The sequence below is a fragment of the Phymastichus coffea genome, unplaced genomic scaffold (assembly GCF_024137745.1).
Source record: "Phymastichus coffea isolate CEN01 unplaced genomic scaffold, Cenicafe_Pcof_1.1 PCOF00031, whole genome shotgun sequence".
NCBI lineage: Eukaryota > Metazoa > Arthropoda > Insecta > Hymenoptera > Eulophidae > Phymastichus > Phymastichus coffea.
The window spans coordinates 954357-972226 of NW_026706842.1; the positions used below are offsets into that span (position 1 = coordinate 954357).

At 30.8% G+C, this 17870-nt stretch overlaps 4 protein-coding genes and 1 non-coding gene across 6 annotated transcripts; 1 reads left to right on the top strand and 4 right to left on the bottom strand.

The window, feature by feature from the left end:
- Nucleotides 1–263: 263 nt before the first annotated feature.
- Nucleotides 264–7310, bottom strand: LOC131663220 (uncharacterized). Of its 2 annotated transcripts, none has more exons than XM_058933478.1 (16): nt 7010–7310; nt 5700–5805; nt 5251–5617; nt 4808–5113; nt 4429–4731; nt 4129–4353; nt 3699–3836; nt 3458–3625; nt 3077–3391; nt 2821–2955; nt 2577–2744; nt 2263–2488; nt 1752–2090; nt 1283–1410; nt 976–1212; nt 264–901 (listed from the first exon to the last, which is right to left on the bottom strand). In XM_058933478.1, exons 1-16 carry the CDS (start codon nt 7047–7049, stop codon nt 746–748), a joined length of 3357 nt encoding a protein of 1118 aa, XP_058789461.1. In that variant the 5' UTR covers nt 7050–7310; the 3' UTR covers nt 264–745. The 2 variants fall into 2 exon arrangements, with proteins under 2 accessions (XP_058789461.1, XP_058789460.1); XM_058933477.1 differs by having other exon boundaries at nt 265–901; nt 1283–1422; nt 7010–7309.
- Nucleotides 7311–8864: 1554 nt separating this feature from the next.
- On the bottom strand, nt 8865–13027 carry LOC131663074 (cytochrome P450 4c3). Its single transcript, XM_058933164.1, has 11 exons — nt 12757–13027; nt 11305–11511; nt 10673–10858; nt 10501–10570; nt 10203–10329; nt 10041–10119; nt 9882–9994; nt 9608–9676; nt 9370–9544; nt 9119–9298; nt 8865–9043 (listed from the first exon to the last, which is right to left on the bottom strand). Exons 1-11 carry the CDS (start codon nt 13025–13027, stop codon nt 8865–8867), a joined length of 1656 nt encoding a protein of 551 aa, XP_058789147.1.
- Trnav-aac (transfer RNA valine (anticodon AAC)) lies at nt 11986–12058 on the top strand. The gene has a single exon. It is a non-coding gene; the product is annotated as a tRNA-Val (tRNA).
- Nucleotides 13028–15507: 2480 nt separating the features above from the next.
- Nucleotides 15508–16428, bottom strand: LOC131663075 (facilitated trehalose transporter Tret1-like). The gene has a single exon (XM_058933165.1). The coding sequence runs from the start codon at nt 16378–16380 to the stop codon at nt 15508–15510; it is 873 nt and encodes a 290-aa protein (XP_058789148.1). The 5' UTR covers nt 16381–16428.
- A 44-nt stretch (nt 16429–16472) lies between these two features.
- On the bottom strand, nt 16473–17041 carry LOC131663076 (facilitated trehalose transporter Tret1-like). Its single transcript, XM_058933167.1, has 2 exons — nt 16981–17041; nt 16473–16894 (listed from the first exon to the last, which is right to left on the bottom strand). The coding sequence occupies exons 1-2, from the start codon at nt 17039–17041 to the stop codon at nt 16473–16475; spliced, it is 483 nt and encodes a 160-aa protein (XP_058789150.1).
- Nucleotides 17042–17870: the final 829 nt, after the last annotated feature.

Consider the following 17870-nt stretch of genomic DNA (forward strand, 5'->3'; position numbering starts at 1 on the left):
TTCGACAATGGAGCATCGATGACACCAAACAAAATTAGGTCAAGTGCTTATTTTGACTAGTTGTGCCCCCTCAATTTTCCTTAAAAATATTGGATGCCATCGCTACTCAATCGTCGAAAATAATTTGGATTTTGAACTTCATAAGTCGCGAACTAACATCCGAGCAGTTATATGAACAATGGCGACGTGTATATGCAATTTTGAAAAATTGATATTCACTAAAAACTTCAATTATTCAAAAACTTTATTTACCAAAAATGAAAATTGAATTACAGTTATTTTTGTATTAAGATTTCATTATCACAGTTAACATAGATCTAAGATTAACATGTTGAATTTTGATTTATGAGCAAATTATCAAATCAAATTCAAGAAAATGTTTTCTGAAACCTATAAATACTGCTCTTTTAATATTGAAAAAGTGAAAATCCAAGAACTCACTAAATAAACTATCAAGTAAATTTAAATACAAAAGTAATTAAGACACTATAAACTATAAAATTTGTTCGATTAATAAGTATTTGAAATTATACAAGTATAAAACTATATGCCACAAAAATATTCAGATAATTATATGACACATCTTGATAAACAGCCTCACTCACACTAATGTGTTTTCATGTAGGATCAATTATTGCAAAATAATAAGTAAATATTGATGACAAGTAGAGAACCATTATCGCTTGAGCAAACAATGTTATTCATTGAAAAAACTAATTTTAAATAATTTTATTGCGTTATTTGTTTATGATGATGATATATCTTTGGTTACTGCAGCCTTTTCATTCTCCATTTTATTCTCATTATTTTTAGATTTAATTTCAATATTGTTAGAGACAACTGTAGCTAAAGTTGGGGATGATTCAGAAAGGCGGCCTTTCTTTTTGCATAATTCACTGGCCTGGTAGATATAATATATTAATTTGTTATGTAAATATACTACTTTGAATAGACAAAAAAATGCAAATAATTTACCTTGCATTCCTCTGCAGTTTTATCACTTATACACCAATAAAATTCTCCCCAAGTGCAAGGTTTTGTACCAAGGTTTTTATCCTCTGTTTGTCGCCTAGTTCTTCTATTTACAGTCAATTTTATTAAAAAATCGTTAGCGGAGCAAAGACCTAACTTTAAACAAATTTTTTTTGTATCCCCATGAGTCTTAATTATATTGATTATACTTTGTTCATAAATTTCCATTAGCATTGTACACTGCAAAGAAAATATTGCATTAAAAAAAGTTAGGTGCTCATTCTTTAAGCAATCATACATCGATACCAACTTTTCCTTGTTCATTTTCTGGTAAATATTTGCAGATTTTAGCCATGACTTCTTCAATATGTTCATCTGTTTTTGGATCAACTAAAAGCTTTTCAATATTCGTTACAATAACCTGACATAAAGCACATTCTGCAACAAATTCTAAAAATATAAAAAATATTAAATCTAATTATGTAACTTTAATCCTAATTTTTAACTCTTTTTGTCTATCATGCAGGATCTACCATTGAATAAGTTTTAGACCACCTAAAGTAAGTAAAGGTGCAAGGTTGTGTTAGAATTACTCAAATCAAACAACACCATTATTAAAAAATACTTTATTAAATAAAACTCTTAAGTAATATTATGTATAAGCACTTCCATAAGACATCACAATTCACTTGAAATTTATACCATTATTACAGCAGGAGAGTACATGCGAGCCATTACTTTCAAATCATAATTATCAGTTTCAGAAACATCTCTCATACCTCTTATTCGTGTCGTGTCGGGTTTGCAAAGATCAACAATTGTACAGATTTCTTTTGGACTAACTTCTTGAGTCAGAAGTTCAATAACAATTTCAGCATATTCGTTGACGAAATTGTTACATTTGTCAGCCATGTGTTTAGGAAGATGATTGCAAACATTGTGAACCAAATGTTCAATTTCATCCTTTGATTTACGACTACCCATAGCTTTTTCAAGATATTGCATAACAAATTGGCATACTGTGCATTCCATATCGTCACCTACTAACTCTCCACTAAAAATTTCCACTGTTTCAACATTTACTGTGTACATTGGACCATTAGGTATTTCATTGGTCACTAAAACAATGGAATGTAAATTAGAAATTTACAATTTTAAATATAGATAATTTATTTCTAAATCTTTAACTATATCTAAATCTATATCTCTTTTTAATAAAAAATGTATAACATTGAAAAATTTATAATTACTAAAAATTAAATAAAAATATATTTATAACACAGATCTTACTTATTTCGCCATTTTTATCCAAAGGGAAGATCGTAATTTCAGGTTCAACGTCGCCTTTTTCTGCGTCACATAGTTGTAAGTAAACACAAACTTCTTGTGGTGTTAAGTCTGCAAGAATCATTTCTATAATTTGTTTGCTATAATTTTGAACAAAAACATCACACTGATCTAATAAACTTTTTGGCAGATGAGTGCATAACTTTTCTAAAGCAGCTTCAATAGACGCCTGTTCGATCAAATATAAAACAAATCATTCACACTTGAAATATATTACAATAAATGCATTCATATATAAACATTGTTTATAAGTTTACCTCAGTTTTATTATCTTTAATAGCATTGTACAACTGTGTCACCCCAAACAGACAAAGAGGACAATTCGGTTTATCCTCAACTTTAGTTTTTATCACATGTTCTTCCGGTATCATCTTCAAAGCTTCAAGTAATTGAGTTGACGGGCATAAATGAATCATAGGACAAACCTATTATAACATTAAAAACATTTGATATCAGTAACATAAAAATGCTTTTCAAATTATTTCGTATTATTTTGTTCACCTGTGTCGGATCAATTTCTTGAACAATAATTGATACTAATGCGTCACCATACGCGTTTATAAACTCAATACAATCATTTCCTACAGAAGTAGGTAGTTTTGTACATATTTTATCAATAGCTTTCTTTACTTTATCCTAAAAGATTATATATATATATATATATATATATCATTTAATTTGTTTTTCAATTTTAATATTTTAAATCAAACATATTTTTTTCTGTAATGAATTTGATTCTAATAAATAAATTCTATACCTCCGACTTAGGATTAGTTATGGCTTGTTGAATATAATGCATCACATATTCGCAAAAAGCACATGCTTGTTTGCCCTCAACATCATTTTGGGGAATTGCGACGATTTTGTCTTGGAAAAACAATTTTGATTTGTGATTGGCCCTTTGTGAACGATCGCAAAATTGGAGGGATACACAAACTTCTTGTGGAGTCATATCTTTAAGTAACATATCAATCAACTCTTTACTGTAAATTTTTACTAAATCAGTACACTGTTCATTAAGACTTTTCGGTAATTCATGACACAACTTCTCCAGAGCTGCTTCAATACTAGCCTATTGCATAATCAAAAAATCAAATCAAAGAAAATGATTTCATATATAAAACTCTATAGAACTCACTTCAGTTTTCTCATCTTTTACAAGTTCATATAACTTAGTTACTGCAAAAAGACATAGAGGGCAGTTGGGTTTATCTTGAACTGACAGTTTCTCTGTCATTTCACCAGGAATCTGTTCCCAAGCTTGAATTTGTTGATTTGTGGGGCAAACAGCAACTAATGGACAAATCTACAATTAGAAAAAAAAATAAAATCAATATTAAATTTAGAAATATATTTCTTTATAAAGTGAAATTATTTACTTCTGAAAGGGCTTTTCCATTAAGAACTAACTCAATTATAGCTGGTTCATATTTTGTTAAAAAGTTTTCTTCATTTGATTCTTCTTTGATGCCAGGAAGATGGGTTTTCATATCGTTAAGAACCATTGTCACTTCCTCCTACACATTATAAATATAAACAGTCAAAATCATAATTAAAAAAATGTATAATGTACTTGAAATATTTTTTCAACACACTGTGCGCAGGGACTTTAGGCACACTCGAGACATTGAACATGCTTAAAATTTTGTCCCATACACATCGTATTAAAAAATACCGTTAGATACATGTGCGAAAAAATGATTTCACCGTCGTGTGGCCTTTTTATTCTTGTTTCGCTCGGGCGTAAACGTCCACACGAGGCTCAAATCAATTTCTCTTAATAGTATCGAAATGTACTAAAAAGTGTACCCGATTCTTCAAGTCTTCAACATTTTTTTTTACGTAGTTCATCACAAATTCGCAACTTGTACAGTACTTATCATCAATGAATAAAGGACTGAACATTGGTAGAGACATCCGCTCTAAAGGTAATTGCATTTCATTAGCTTCCAGCACTTTTGGTTTACTTTCCTTCATAATTCGCACAGCAATCTTAGCATGAGATTCTGGTACAAGTGGCCAAATAGGAGCTGACTAAAAGTATTATATGTCTATTTATATCATTGATGACAAATAAATTTCAGTGTTAAAATTATACCCAATCTTTACCTTCTTATTAGGTGCTGGGCACAAACCTCCCATTTGACAAATAGCATTACCATCTAAACGTTTAGTAAGGAAAGCATATATTTCAGGATAGTATTCATCAACGATTGATTTGCACTCTTGTGCAAACGACTTAGTTTGTTTGCAAAGCCCTTCAAGAACTTGCTGGAATTCAGCTTCAGTTGTGTTAGCTACTAATAGATCCCTTAAATGACCAACAAGTTGTTCGCAAAGTTTGCAAGGCAAATCATCATTGATTTCAACCATACCCACACTGGATAAAGGACGAATTTCAACTTCTGGAGTCTAATCATAAATTAAGTTATAAAGATATATATAGATAACCATTAGTAATCGATTTTTTTTTAATTTTTCAATTTACCTTTTCAGTTGCATTTTTATGGATATGAAATTTGTAGCTACATTTTCCAGATAAATGACAAACATTATCAGCATTCAAATTATTTTGAAGGTGTGAATAAATTACTTCAAAATTGGTAAGGATAATAGAAGAGCAAGCATCAGAAAATGAGCTGAATTCACCACAGATGTGCAAAAATTGTTCAAGAACTTTATCACGAGATGTTTGACTGAATTTATGTTCCATGTGATGTGCTACTGTATAGCATTTCGAACAATCATTAGGTTTATATTCATCATTCTCTAAAGACATTTGTGATTCTAATTTCTAAAAGGCATGTTATAAAATATTCATAAAATGTAGTGTAACATGTTATTGTTATAAAACAGTAATAAAATGTATATAATTAAAAATTGCAAGAAAATAAATTATATTTAATTAAATAGCTAAATTTTAGTGATTACCTTTATTTTAGATTGTTTTTCATATTCTTCAATAAGTTTATCTATATGAGCAGAGTTACAAAGTCCAGCTACAGAGCAAACCACTGAAGGATTCATTTGAGATGCTAAAGTTTCAACCAGTTCAGGAATAAATTCATCAACTAATTTATCGCATTCCTTAACAATTGGCTTAATGTAGATCAAGGCACAACTCCCTTCAAAGACAGTTTTTAAATCCTCTTGAGTTTCATTGCTTTCTAATTGATCACGAGCCTGTTTGACCATATCTTTGCAAATTTGACAAACACTGTCATGATCTTCTGGTACTTGCAGTTTTTCCCAAACCTTGGGAATGCAATGCTTTGTTGCGTTGCATCCTGCAGCAGTGCTATAATAACAAAATATTTCTTATACAAAATTACAATTTAGAAGAACGTATCATATTAATATCTATAAATTAAAATTTTTACGTTATGTTTTGACACCAATATGAAGGTCCCCATGTACAAGCTTTAGAACCCAACAAATGAGGGGTATCTTGACCTTCAATATTAATCACCACTCTGGCTGTTGTAACTGATAAAGAAAGTAGATTATGTATAACTTAAGAAATTATTGAGTGAATAACACAAAATAAATTTCAGGTTTATTTTTGTACATTGATGAGTTAGTCACACAGATCAGTGATAATTGCATCCGCTTTTATCTAACCAAAAATATGACTATCTATGTTATTGAGTCATACACAATTATTAATATTAAATTACTCAGAAAATAATTTTTTCCAAATTGGTCATGAAAATATGAGTCTTATTTTGTTGCATAACAGAGCATGATTGAACTATTTCAATCACCAGTAGTTTTAGATTTGCGATCTCTTAAAATAAAAATCAAACAACTATTTTCCTTCATGTTTGACTGATTTCATAAATTACCTTATAATTTGCTTAAATGTCCATTCATTCAAAAAATAACATTAAATTTCCTAGTGTTTAAAAATTTCTATTTGATTATTAAAAAGAAATTGAGTCATTATTGATCACTGGTTTTTGCTTTGATATGACCCTCATAGTATTTCATGACTAATGTATAATGAGCCTTATGTTATAAAAGCTTTCACCTAATGTTTGAGAACAAAGCAATTACTCAAGTTTTGCTTACATTTGCTGATATGTAAGCAAATAAAGAATATAGCTTTACTATATCATTGAAATGACAAATATTGCTTTCAAAATTACCTTCCAGAAAGATGAAAAACTATAAAAATTGATAGTTAACTCAGTAGTTGTCAAGGCAATAGTAAAATATGCACTTTTTACGTTTGACCTTGAGCATGATAGTTGAAAATTTCACATTTCGCGGAAATCAATAAATCTAAGTATTTGCGTATAAACGTTTTTTAGCTTGAATAACCCTACACTTAGCAAGATAATTCCTCAAAACAAAATATTTGTTATTAATTTCATCATTTTCGCGAAATTGCGGGTGACTTTGTGAACCAAGCAAGGAATTAAGAAATTAAGTATAAAGACTCAGGAAAACTTAAAAGAGAAAGAAATAGAGAATAGTAGTAAGCATGACTAATTGTAATTGAACAGAGTAAATGAATTTTCTGGGAGCTCAGCCAGAAATATAACCAAAAAAACTGTTGATAAATATATTTATTTAGAAATACGTTTTCAGACGCTCAATAACAAAGAGAATTAAAGAAGTCTTATCACTTATTTTCGTATCTGTGCAAACCAGTGTCACCGTTGCGCGAAAATACAAAACAACTCACCAGCCAGGATCGCACATAGCACAACTAAGAACTCCTTCATAATGACCTGAGCGAACTTTCGCTCGTCTCTACTTCCTTCTACTTATTCCCAGTTTTATTTTCTGATTCTTCAGCTCTTATTCTGCTTACTACTGCTTCTATTTAGATCAAGAAGTGAAGAAATAATATGTGGTTGATATAAATGTGGATGATATATGTAAACTTCGCAGTAAACACTTCGACAACGTTGACTCTACTCGGTCCAGACGCTCTTACTACGTTCGCCGATAGTCTTCTTTCTTTTTATGCGTCGCTACAGGCAAGCTGGCAAGCTGTTGACCGACACATTAGTCATACTGCATCTATTCTATACTACATACTCATGTGCTTGTGTAAGTTTATCTGTTGAAAGTTTCAACTCACTTCTTGTGATTCGTTAATAGAATATCACGTGGCGCTTTTTAACCAATCAGACCTTTACTTATTCCGTCAGACACGCAACGAAGAGCGAAATTTGAATTCTTTGTTCGAATTTTTTTTATTAGCACTAAATAAGTTGCGTTGACTTAGTTTTCATTTATTCAAAATTCAAATAAATTAAATCCAATTTTTGAAAGATAAATAAAAAAAGCTTAAAAATGTTCCAATAGCTATCGAAGTAAAATTAATAAAAAATTTTGTTTATTTACAAAAAACTTTTATTGGATATGTTGGTATGTTTGTTAACGTCAAAACTTACATTTTTAAATAAATAATAACATTGAATAAACAAAACGATAGATTCATTTCTAGCTATAAAATAGATTCGCATATATATTATTCTTTCTAATGACAGATTAAATTTCAGAGAACATTCATTATAACGTTGAAAAATATATTCTTTCTTCTACACATGTTATGGATTCTCTTTAATTTTAAATCTAATATTTTTAGATTCCTAAACGCGTTTTTCCTCAATGACTACACAAACAAAGATGAGCGTGGGTTTTTCCAATTTTAAACTTTAGTAACACTCAACTTGTATATTATACATAATGAGAAACAGTAAAAGTAATTACAAAACCACCACGTGAAATATTACTTGTAAGGGATATAATTGAATAGGTAATGTAATTTTATGTATATAAATTCAATGACATTGTTTGCAATTTGTTTTGAAAGATGTCTACAAAACAATGTATTATGTAATAGGGTATGTAAGCAATTACGAACATCTGTTTCTTTGGCACAATGTCTGTGCTTTTCGTATGAAAATTAATTCAGTACGAAAGGTGATTTGATAGGAAATTATGACGAATTTAAAGGAAGAATGATTGAGTTTTATTTCATGAATTGACGGAGGATACAACTGAGAGCGTACAAGCTCGTTTCAGCTAACTGACTGTGGACTCCTGCCATAGTCGTCACTCTTAGTCTTAAAAGCGAGAAAAAAAAGAAAAGCAGAAAAACGAGACGAGTGTCGAACCGAAACATAATCGATAGTCGCGATAACGAAATCGTGGCTCAGTTGTGTCGCTTATGCACAGTCGGCGGTAACACATGCTAACCATGACGAAACTCGAAACGCGTAAGCTAGTAGAGTGGACTGTAGGGTACAAAGAGAGAACTCGACATTATCTCAACAACGCAACGAGACACCACTTTTAGTAGAATTACTTAAATTAAATACGACGAGTGAATAATAAATGAATGTCGGTAAACAATATAAAATGAATTATATAATTATATGCAAATAACGTGAGTTCAAGTAAATTAAATTTAGAGCCTATGAAATTGTCCGATACAATAACATTAAAACCACTCGATATCGTACAACATCATTTTAAAATATGTAACTAAAATTATGAAAAAATGTTCATATCATTAATACTATTTACTACAACGTAGAGTGCTTTGTTGATCTTGATTTAATCTTAATGTGCAGACCATTTTTTGCGCGTATTATAAGCTCAGCTGAAATTCGAATGTCTTCTCGACGCTCAGCAGCTTCTATAACAAATTTTCTAAGTATACCAGAAATGATGCATTTTTCTTCTAATAAAGCAAACTTTTGGCCTGTAAAAATTGACAATATGCTTTTACTAAGGCTGCGTCGTATTGTATACACTATACATTTATAAAAGTCTTTACCTATACAATTTCTCGTACCAGCACTGAAGGGTATGTATGCGTAAGGAGATCTTTTAATACAATTTTTTGATGAAAATCGATCAGGATCAAATTTTTCAGGATTTTCAAAAACTTCTGGATCTCGATGTAATACTGGAAGGACCATCAAAACAGTAGTTCCCTTGGGAACTATATAGTTTCCTAAAACAAATATTATTTTTAACTGCATACATTAAAATTTTTAGATAATTAATATTTTATAAATTCATTACCAAGTTTTAAATCTTCAGTCATATTTCGACCTAATAGCGGTACACTAGGGTATAACCGCAAAGCCTCTTTAATACATTTTTCTAAATATTTCATACTTTTTAAGTCTTGTAGAGTAGGTTGTCGCTCATTGTAGCCTTGCGAAAATATTAAGTCCAGTTCATCGACCACTTTTTTCTGGAAATATCAATCTTTGTTAGTATATTATCGACCAACAAACGTAATTAGATAATTGAATACCTGAACTTCTGGATGACAACCAAGTAAATATATAGTCCAACATATTGCCGACGATGTAGTATCGTGGCCCTATTAAAACATATAAAGACGCTAAGTATGAGAAAATCGTAATACAATCAAAACTGATTTGTTGGCAATTTAAAAAAATTACATTGCGTATGTTTTTTAAATAAAATTTCAGTTTCTATAGCATATATCAAACTAATTAATAATAAGAGGTTTGAAAGGACGATTGTGAAAAAACAACAACTGACTCAGACAAAAAACAATATACCTCAAACATGAATGTATCTACTTCTTCTCGAATATCATTATCTGTCAAAGCGTATCCATTTTCAGATGCTTTTATTAATAAGTCCAAAAAGGCAAGTCGCTTCTTTTTAACTATTCATATAACATAATAAAATTCCTTTTAATAGTGAATATTTCAATTATAATGAATAATTACTACCTTTGTTGCCATTAATTTCGTTGGCATCGTCTAAAATTTCTTTTTTTCTTTCGGCTATTACCTATACCATCAAAAATGTACATTATGAATAAGAGCTTACTAATGTATCTGGAATAATTTTATTCGATGTGCCAATGTTTATACCTTTTTTGAAAAGTCATGCAGAATTCGAATACATTTTTTGTGCTTTCTATATAGCGATGAGAACCGAAAAAAAAAATCCGACTGATAAAATAAACTTGCTGACCTCGTTTGAACAATACTTCCTATTCTGTAACAGAAATGAGTAAAGAATTAATCGGATAATAGAATATAGTTATAATTGCAAAATGCTCTCATCGATAGATTTACGTCGGCCAAATTTTATCTGCAAGATTTGAAAAAGTGACGTGTTCGAATTATCATGTCAAACGAGTGTTGAAATTACGAGAAATGAACTTACTCGTACACAGCGCGCACGTAATTGCTATCCGAAAGACTTTGCGCCGAGATACGCCGCCCCATCGCCGTTTCTGTGTGCAGTATGAGAGAGAACATCTACATGTGAGCTTGCAATAATTGTCAGACTAAAAGCGTCTAGTGTGGAAATAAGGCAAATTATTCAAAGCTCTTACCGCAGATTATGTCGAGAGTGCAAAGGGTCACGTAGGGGAAGATATTAAACGAAGCTCTGCCCACTTCCGAGCTTATTTTTTTCACGAGAATATCAGTTTGCTCGGCAAAGATCTGCACGAAGTCTTCGAGAATATTAAAATGAAACGTTGGTGTAAGGGCTTTTCTCCTCGAGTGCCATTTTGCACCTATAATCACATTTTTCAACGTCATTATTATAATGTTATTTAATATTTCTCTTATTACGTTATTTAATTATGCTGATTTCGCTCCCACACGCGTTATAAAGCAGATATCGTTTTGTTGAAGAACAGATTACGGATATATCCGTAAGAAAAGATAACGGATATATCCGTTCTCTAACCAACTAATATGGCTTTCTTTCAATTTCTACTTCTCGAAAAAAATATACATCAATCGTATACGTTTACTTTCTCATTTACTTTTTATTATTTTGTTTATTTTAATCAAATATATGTGAGATAGTTCTATGCTGCAATTAAAAACGATAAATTTCTCATATTGCCCACTCGAATGTTTGATGTATGCATATTGCATAACAATCAATGTTCTGAGCAGATTTGGTGATCGCATGAAAAAAATAAGCGAACATTTATGTACTCATGTTTATTACCGGAACTTGTTAACAGCCCAGTACCGAGCCATGGCTGGAGGAATTTGTAATCCTCGCTTTTATCGACAAGACGGCTGCTGCATAAAATTGGCTCCACCGTTGATGCTTTACTCACAAATACGTAAGGCTTTTGTCCAAGCCATGCTTTACTGATTCCTTCTTCACTTCCCCACAGCAGTCGCATGCCCACCATGAGACAATACAATTCTATAATTTCCAATTAAATTGATTATCAGAATTAAATTAACACGTAAAAATAGCAATGTAAAAATCAGAAACTTTTTATATTCAAACATTCAAGTGGTTATTATTAAGATGAAAATAAATCAAAAAATATTCTTCAACGTAACATACTCGAGTTTGTGAAAAAGTAGTAGAAACATTTTTTTTAGACTTACTAAAATAATTTGTTGTCATAAAAAAATGAAAAGTAAAGTGTTATCGATCGGGCTAAGGCATTTCGATTAATATTTATATCGTGTTTCCTAAAGAGGGCAGCATCTATCAATTGAAGTTCGCCAGTCTATAACCTATTTACACTCGATATTATCAAATTATATTTAATAACTTTTTATTAAATTATGCTTTTAATAAATAAAAAACATAAGTTATAGTGCCATTCAAAATATTCAAAGCATACATTAATTAAAAATATATATTTTTGACTTTAATATACAACGTGTTTCCGTGGTGTAGTGGTTATCACATCCGCCTAACACGCGGAAGGTCCCCGGTTCGATCCCGGGCGGAAACATCTTTTTACAAAAATATTTCATTTACTCTAGTTCCCTATTCAAGATTTTAATATTTGTAGATTAATCACAGCAAAATCAAAAAACAGATTTCTGTAGTGTGGTAATTATCACATCCGGTTAACACGCGGTAAAGCCCCCAGTTCGCTCTCAGGCGGAAACATTTTTTCGAATAAAATTTTATCACGATTATTCTATTCTTCAAATTTTTATTTATTCGTATTATGTCTTACCAAGTAATGACTAATCATTCTGTCCAATAAATATGAAAATATTACTTGAGAATTCTATGAAAAAATCTCGCTATAAAATTATTTTATTGAATTAGGTACAAAATTTGTAGGTGAAAATGTATTACATAAATATTCACAAAGTTCTATTGTTTATTTATTAATTTTTTTAAACCTATGTTCGTCTATTTCTTTTACAGTTTGAGTATTATATTATTATTTATACGTGGAAGTTATTACATCTTTAAATATTACATCTTTAAACGCTGTGATTGTATGCGTTAAAACTGGTTAAATTTCCTAATCGCACTGACATTTCTTAAAGTTGCGGCCGAAATTAATGTTCAAAGCTTAATTAATATTATATTTATTAGAACAAAAGATTGAAATAAGTTTGATTTTTATCTCAAAAAATTATATGTTCTACAATTATTTATTGACTACTGAAACGTGTAAAAGGATCAACTTACCATCAAGGTCAACATTAAGCTGTACAAGATTGCCAATGAAAGGCAAAGCAAACGGACCAGGTATTTGTGCGAAATAGTCCCAGTATCGTTTTTTCATTTGCCACCATCGTAACATTAAACCAATGCACAATATGCAAAGACCAAACCACAGAATATTTGATTTTTCAAAACCTTGATCCCACTGTATAAAATTATTCACGGAACAGGTAAGTGTCACGGACATATACTCCTTCGGATACGTAGATGCTACTTTATCATAACATTTTCTCATTTTCTGATGAACTGCACTCTACCGACACAATAAAAACAACGAACTAACAAACCGATACCACGCTTGATAAATGCATACAAAATTAGTTAATATATGATTTAAAACGCATCTGAAATAGATTAGTGTATGTAGCTCTCATACGCAATGACTTAAATGACGAAAGGATATTAACTGGAATTTCGCTTGAACGGCAATAAGCCACATTTTTGATGATGTAGTTTTTTCATACAGTGTTTATCAAATAAGCTTTGCATATTTTTGCTGATCAATTGCCCAATGTTTTGATAAATCAATGACAGATACTTACATGGATCATTACAAGGTTCAATAATGTGTATCTTAAATTTATGTTAATTATAAACTGTTATAATTATTATTCATTTTATCTGTTAACAGAACTAAATACAACGTATTAAATTAGACTTTTATAAATGAATTAAAATGTTTAATTATAAGTAAAATATATCGAATTATTATTATTAACTATATAGTATGAGTTTATTATAAAATTTTACTTAAATAAAGTACCACTGGTGATTGGGATACAATTAAATAAAGTACTTTTACTTATCCTAAGTTTCACAAATATGTCGGATCGTTGATAATTGATGCAAGAATTTAATTATAGTTATAGTTATATAAACAGACCTATTGAATAAAATAATAAAAATCTTATTGAAAAACTACAATTTAATCTAGCAAATAAAAATTAAATAATAAATTTAATCAAAATGCTCATCTAAATAATCAATTGAATCATGAGAAAGAAATTATAGTAAAAATTTATTAAACTTTCAAAAATTATACTGCCAAGCCTATGCGAAAAAGGGTACTCGGAAAAAACGGTTCAACTTTTTATTTCAATAAAAACCGAATTATATATTTATTTCATAGCCCTTATTGGAATGTATGTTAAGAAATACAAGAGATCAGTATAGAGTTATTACAGAAAATATTGGTCTTGTATGTGGAAAGGAACTGAAAACTCAAATTTCACTTTTAACTATTTGGATATACTATAATTTTCATTTGAAACGATCACTCAATTAAGAAAAAGGCAATATCAAAGAAACGGAATAATTCCGTTGTAGAAGTCCGAATAGGCAGTAAATTGCGAAGCTCCTCAGTGATATTGACATAACATCCCCGAGACTTCTCTGTTTAGATTCGAATAGCGACAGTATACCTCTCGTTGCCAAGGTGACCAAGAGAACTTACCCTCTGTTTTCCTTCAGCACGCGCGTGTGCGCCCCACGCTCTTACACGCGATCACAAGTATGAGACAACCGTCCATATAGATAACATCATTTTAAAGCTTTTACTATTGTTATTTATTGAGTATTGATGTATTATAAAACTAATTACATACCGTGCATTTACTAAAGTTAAGAAATAAAAGTTTTAATTTGCCAAACAAAAGAAACGATAACTCTATCTATGTTTCGATAAATCAGATTGTAAATAATATTTCACGAATATGTGATTGGATTAACATAAAAGGTAAGTATTTTACACTCTGAGCTTTATGCAGGTACTCATATGATTAAATATACGACAATTTAAAAAAATCTTTATTTTCCTTCAAAGCTTGCACAACATTTTTTTTCATAAGAATTTATGAAAGTAAAGAAATAATTATTAATTATCAATTATCAATCAACTTTTAAGAAAATCTGCTTTTTTATACGTACATATAAGTATTTCATTTTTACTTTCTCGACATCTGCTATATTATTTGAAGTGAGATTACGTAGGATGGGTAAACATTTTGCAAATAGTAATATTCAAACACGGTCATTTCGAAAACTTTGACAACTGCTTCGAAACGCTTTTCCTCGACAATGAAATGCTGATTGTGTAACGCTGCTTTTACGTTGTATATACATAGTATTAATGAAATTCGATAGAAAATTCTGTGCTGAATTAAAACGTGGGAAGTATATCGTAAATACGAAATCGTACGTGAAATTGCTTCGTAAGTGTCAGTACCCATTGTCTCTTAATATGTCAGGAACGATCACAGAGAAATTGCTCAAGGTTGTCGGCGCCCAGAGGGTAAAAGAAAATTTAATCACGAAGCGCTTATGCCCTTACGAAAGCCACGTGACCACAAAGTTGTATTATATCCTAACATCTATTACCCTTATTTGAACTCATTTATTTCGAATAAAATTGTTGAAGTTTAATTTACTGTTTAGTTGGATATATGCTTGAAATAACTGATATTTTGAGTAACAGTATTTATAAAATGTTTATGATTTATTTACAATTAATATAATACAGATACACTAGAAAACCAGTATGTTGTTTATATAACTAAATCATACGTGTCTATGGTTTTTATTCTAATTTGTTTGAACAATTTGTCATGAAATGATGAGTAAACAAATAATAAGGCACGTTTGCTTATATCCTAATATCATTGCTTGGATTATAAAATAAAGAAATAATTTAGATCAGTACGTACGAATCATAGTTCATTACGTTTTCATAAGCTTATCTTGAATCTCTTGAAGACTTTGGCCTTTAGTTTCTGGCATGAAAAGACATACATAAGGTATAAGTATAAGTGCAAAGATTCCATGTAGCAGAAAAACGGATGGTTCGCCAATAGAATCTACCAATGGTTGAAATGACTTAGTGGCTGCAAAAGACCACATCGCTCCAACTAAGCTTGCAATACATCCGGCTATGCACTTTATGTCTGACGGAAAAATTTCACTGAGAATTGTACTCGGTATACTCATTAACCCAATGAAATATGCAATTACAAATAGAAAAACTGAAAATATCGGTAACAGTTGTAAGCTAGAAATGTCCAAGTTCATTCTAACAAAATGAAAATTAGCGGCTAAACCAGACATTGACATTGTAACACCAACGCACGAAAGTATAAGCAGAAATTTTCTACCGTACTTATCAATTAGACATACAGATATAGCCGAAGCCAACATACCAGACGCATTAACACAAATAACTACGAGCGATGGCTTGATATATTTTAATTTACTACGTGCTAAAATTATTTCCATGTAAAATAAAACACTGTTCAATCCGGTCAACTGCATGAAAGTGAAAAGCACAACAATCAAAACTATAGCTCTTTTGACGTGTTCCGATCGGCACTTTTGCATTTTCTGATAAAAACCTTCGGAAGCTGACACACCCACCATGCTTTTTATTATCGCAAGTTCTTTGTCCGGATCGTTGCCTGGCTGATACCAAGAAATAGAACGTTTCGCGCTCTCGTAATCTCCGATCTTCACCAACCAGTGCGGAGAATTCGGCAGCCAGAAAAACAGCGCCCCCAGCAATATACATGGTATCAGAAAAGTTGCCGCGGACATGTTCATTGAAAAGTACGATCCGCAAATGCTGCTTAACTGAAACGTCAATCAATTGTATATTTCACTTATCATCGACTCATCATCGATAAATTCAGCAGTCAACTTACCAACATGCCCGCTGAACCGCCGCCAGCCATAGCCAAAGACACTACAGCCCCACGTATTTCCGGAAGCGCTACTTCTCCTATATACAGAGCAAAGCAGCTGTAAGTCATGCCCAATCCCACCCCGCCTAATGTTCTTGCAATGTATAACCAAATGAAATTGTCGGCGCTCATTGTGAAAGCCCAACAGCTTCCGATTAGAACGAAAGTCAGTAGCAGAGTTCGTTTGCTTCCAAAATAATTCACAGTAATAGCACCAGTAATAGCACCAACGAATCTGCCAAGATTCAATAAAGACGCTACCCAGGATGCTTGATCAAATGTCAAAGGTAATGGAGAATCAGAACTCGTCAGTTGAGCTAAATATGGCGAGGACCAACCGCTTAATATGCCTATTTCGACCATTATTATAGTCACTGACAAATCATCACATATACATTAGTATATTTATATATTATTTAAGAAATATATTAATTAATCAAATGAATGCGTAGTACATTACCTCCTATTGCCATCAGCCATTGGGCATAGTACTTTTCAAACTTATTGGATGAACGTATCATCTCTAATGTTGATAAATAAATGATTTCATCAACAATGTTTTTGAACTGAAATTTTTAGATCTCAATAATAATTTGGATCGATTTGTTTCATTATTTTAAAGCTTAATTTTAAATCGGCACAACATCTTACGCGTGATCATTACTAGAACATTCAATTCTAACTGATAGAAAAATAACTAGAAAATTGTACTTATTTTATCCAAATCAAATATTTATTTTAGTAAATAAGAGATGTTCAGGTGCTCAGATACAACTGAACAGCCACCTGAACAATGACTGCCGTTATAACTACACATCTTTTCAACGTAATTTAAGAATATTAATATGCATGCCGCTCATTATTCGACTGAAATCTCAAATTAATAAGAAAGTTTATTATTTGCATAGAGTTTGTTTACTAAGGTTGAGAATAAATTAATTACATCAATAAGGCGAATGTACACGCCTCCGAAACTAATGACAATATGCCATGTTAATTTTTATGATATTGCTTATGACTAATCAGACTTGCGCGCAAAATAATTTTATGAGATAGTCTTGAAGAAGATTGATAATATCAAAATAGTCGAGACATTTGATTTACGTCACCAAATTAATCGACTAAAATAATTGGAATATATTTACTATTCGAATAAATATTAATTACTTTCACGTTTACATTTATCGTTATTATTATTATTCGATCACACTTTTATTTAAATATTGTAATATTAAATGTTAATCTTTAAATCTGCTTGATTAAAATTTGAATTCTTTAATGTGCCACATTTTAATTCTAACATTTTTTTTATATTGTTTATATAGGTATTGGGAGATTTTTAAATTCTGA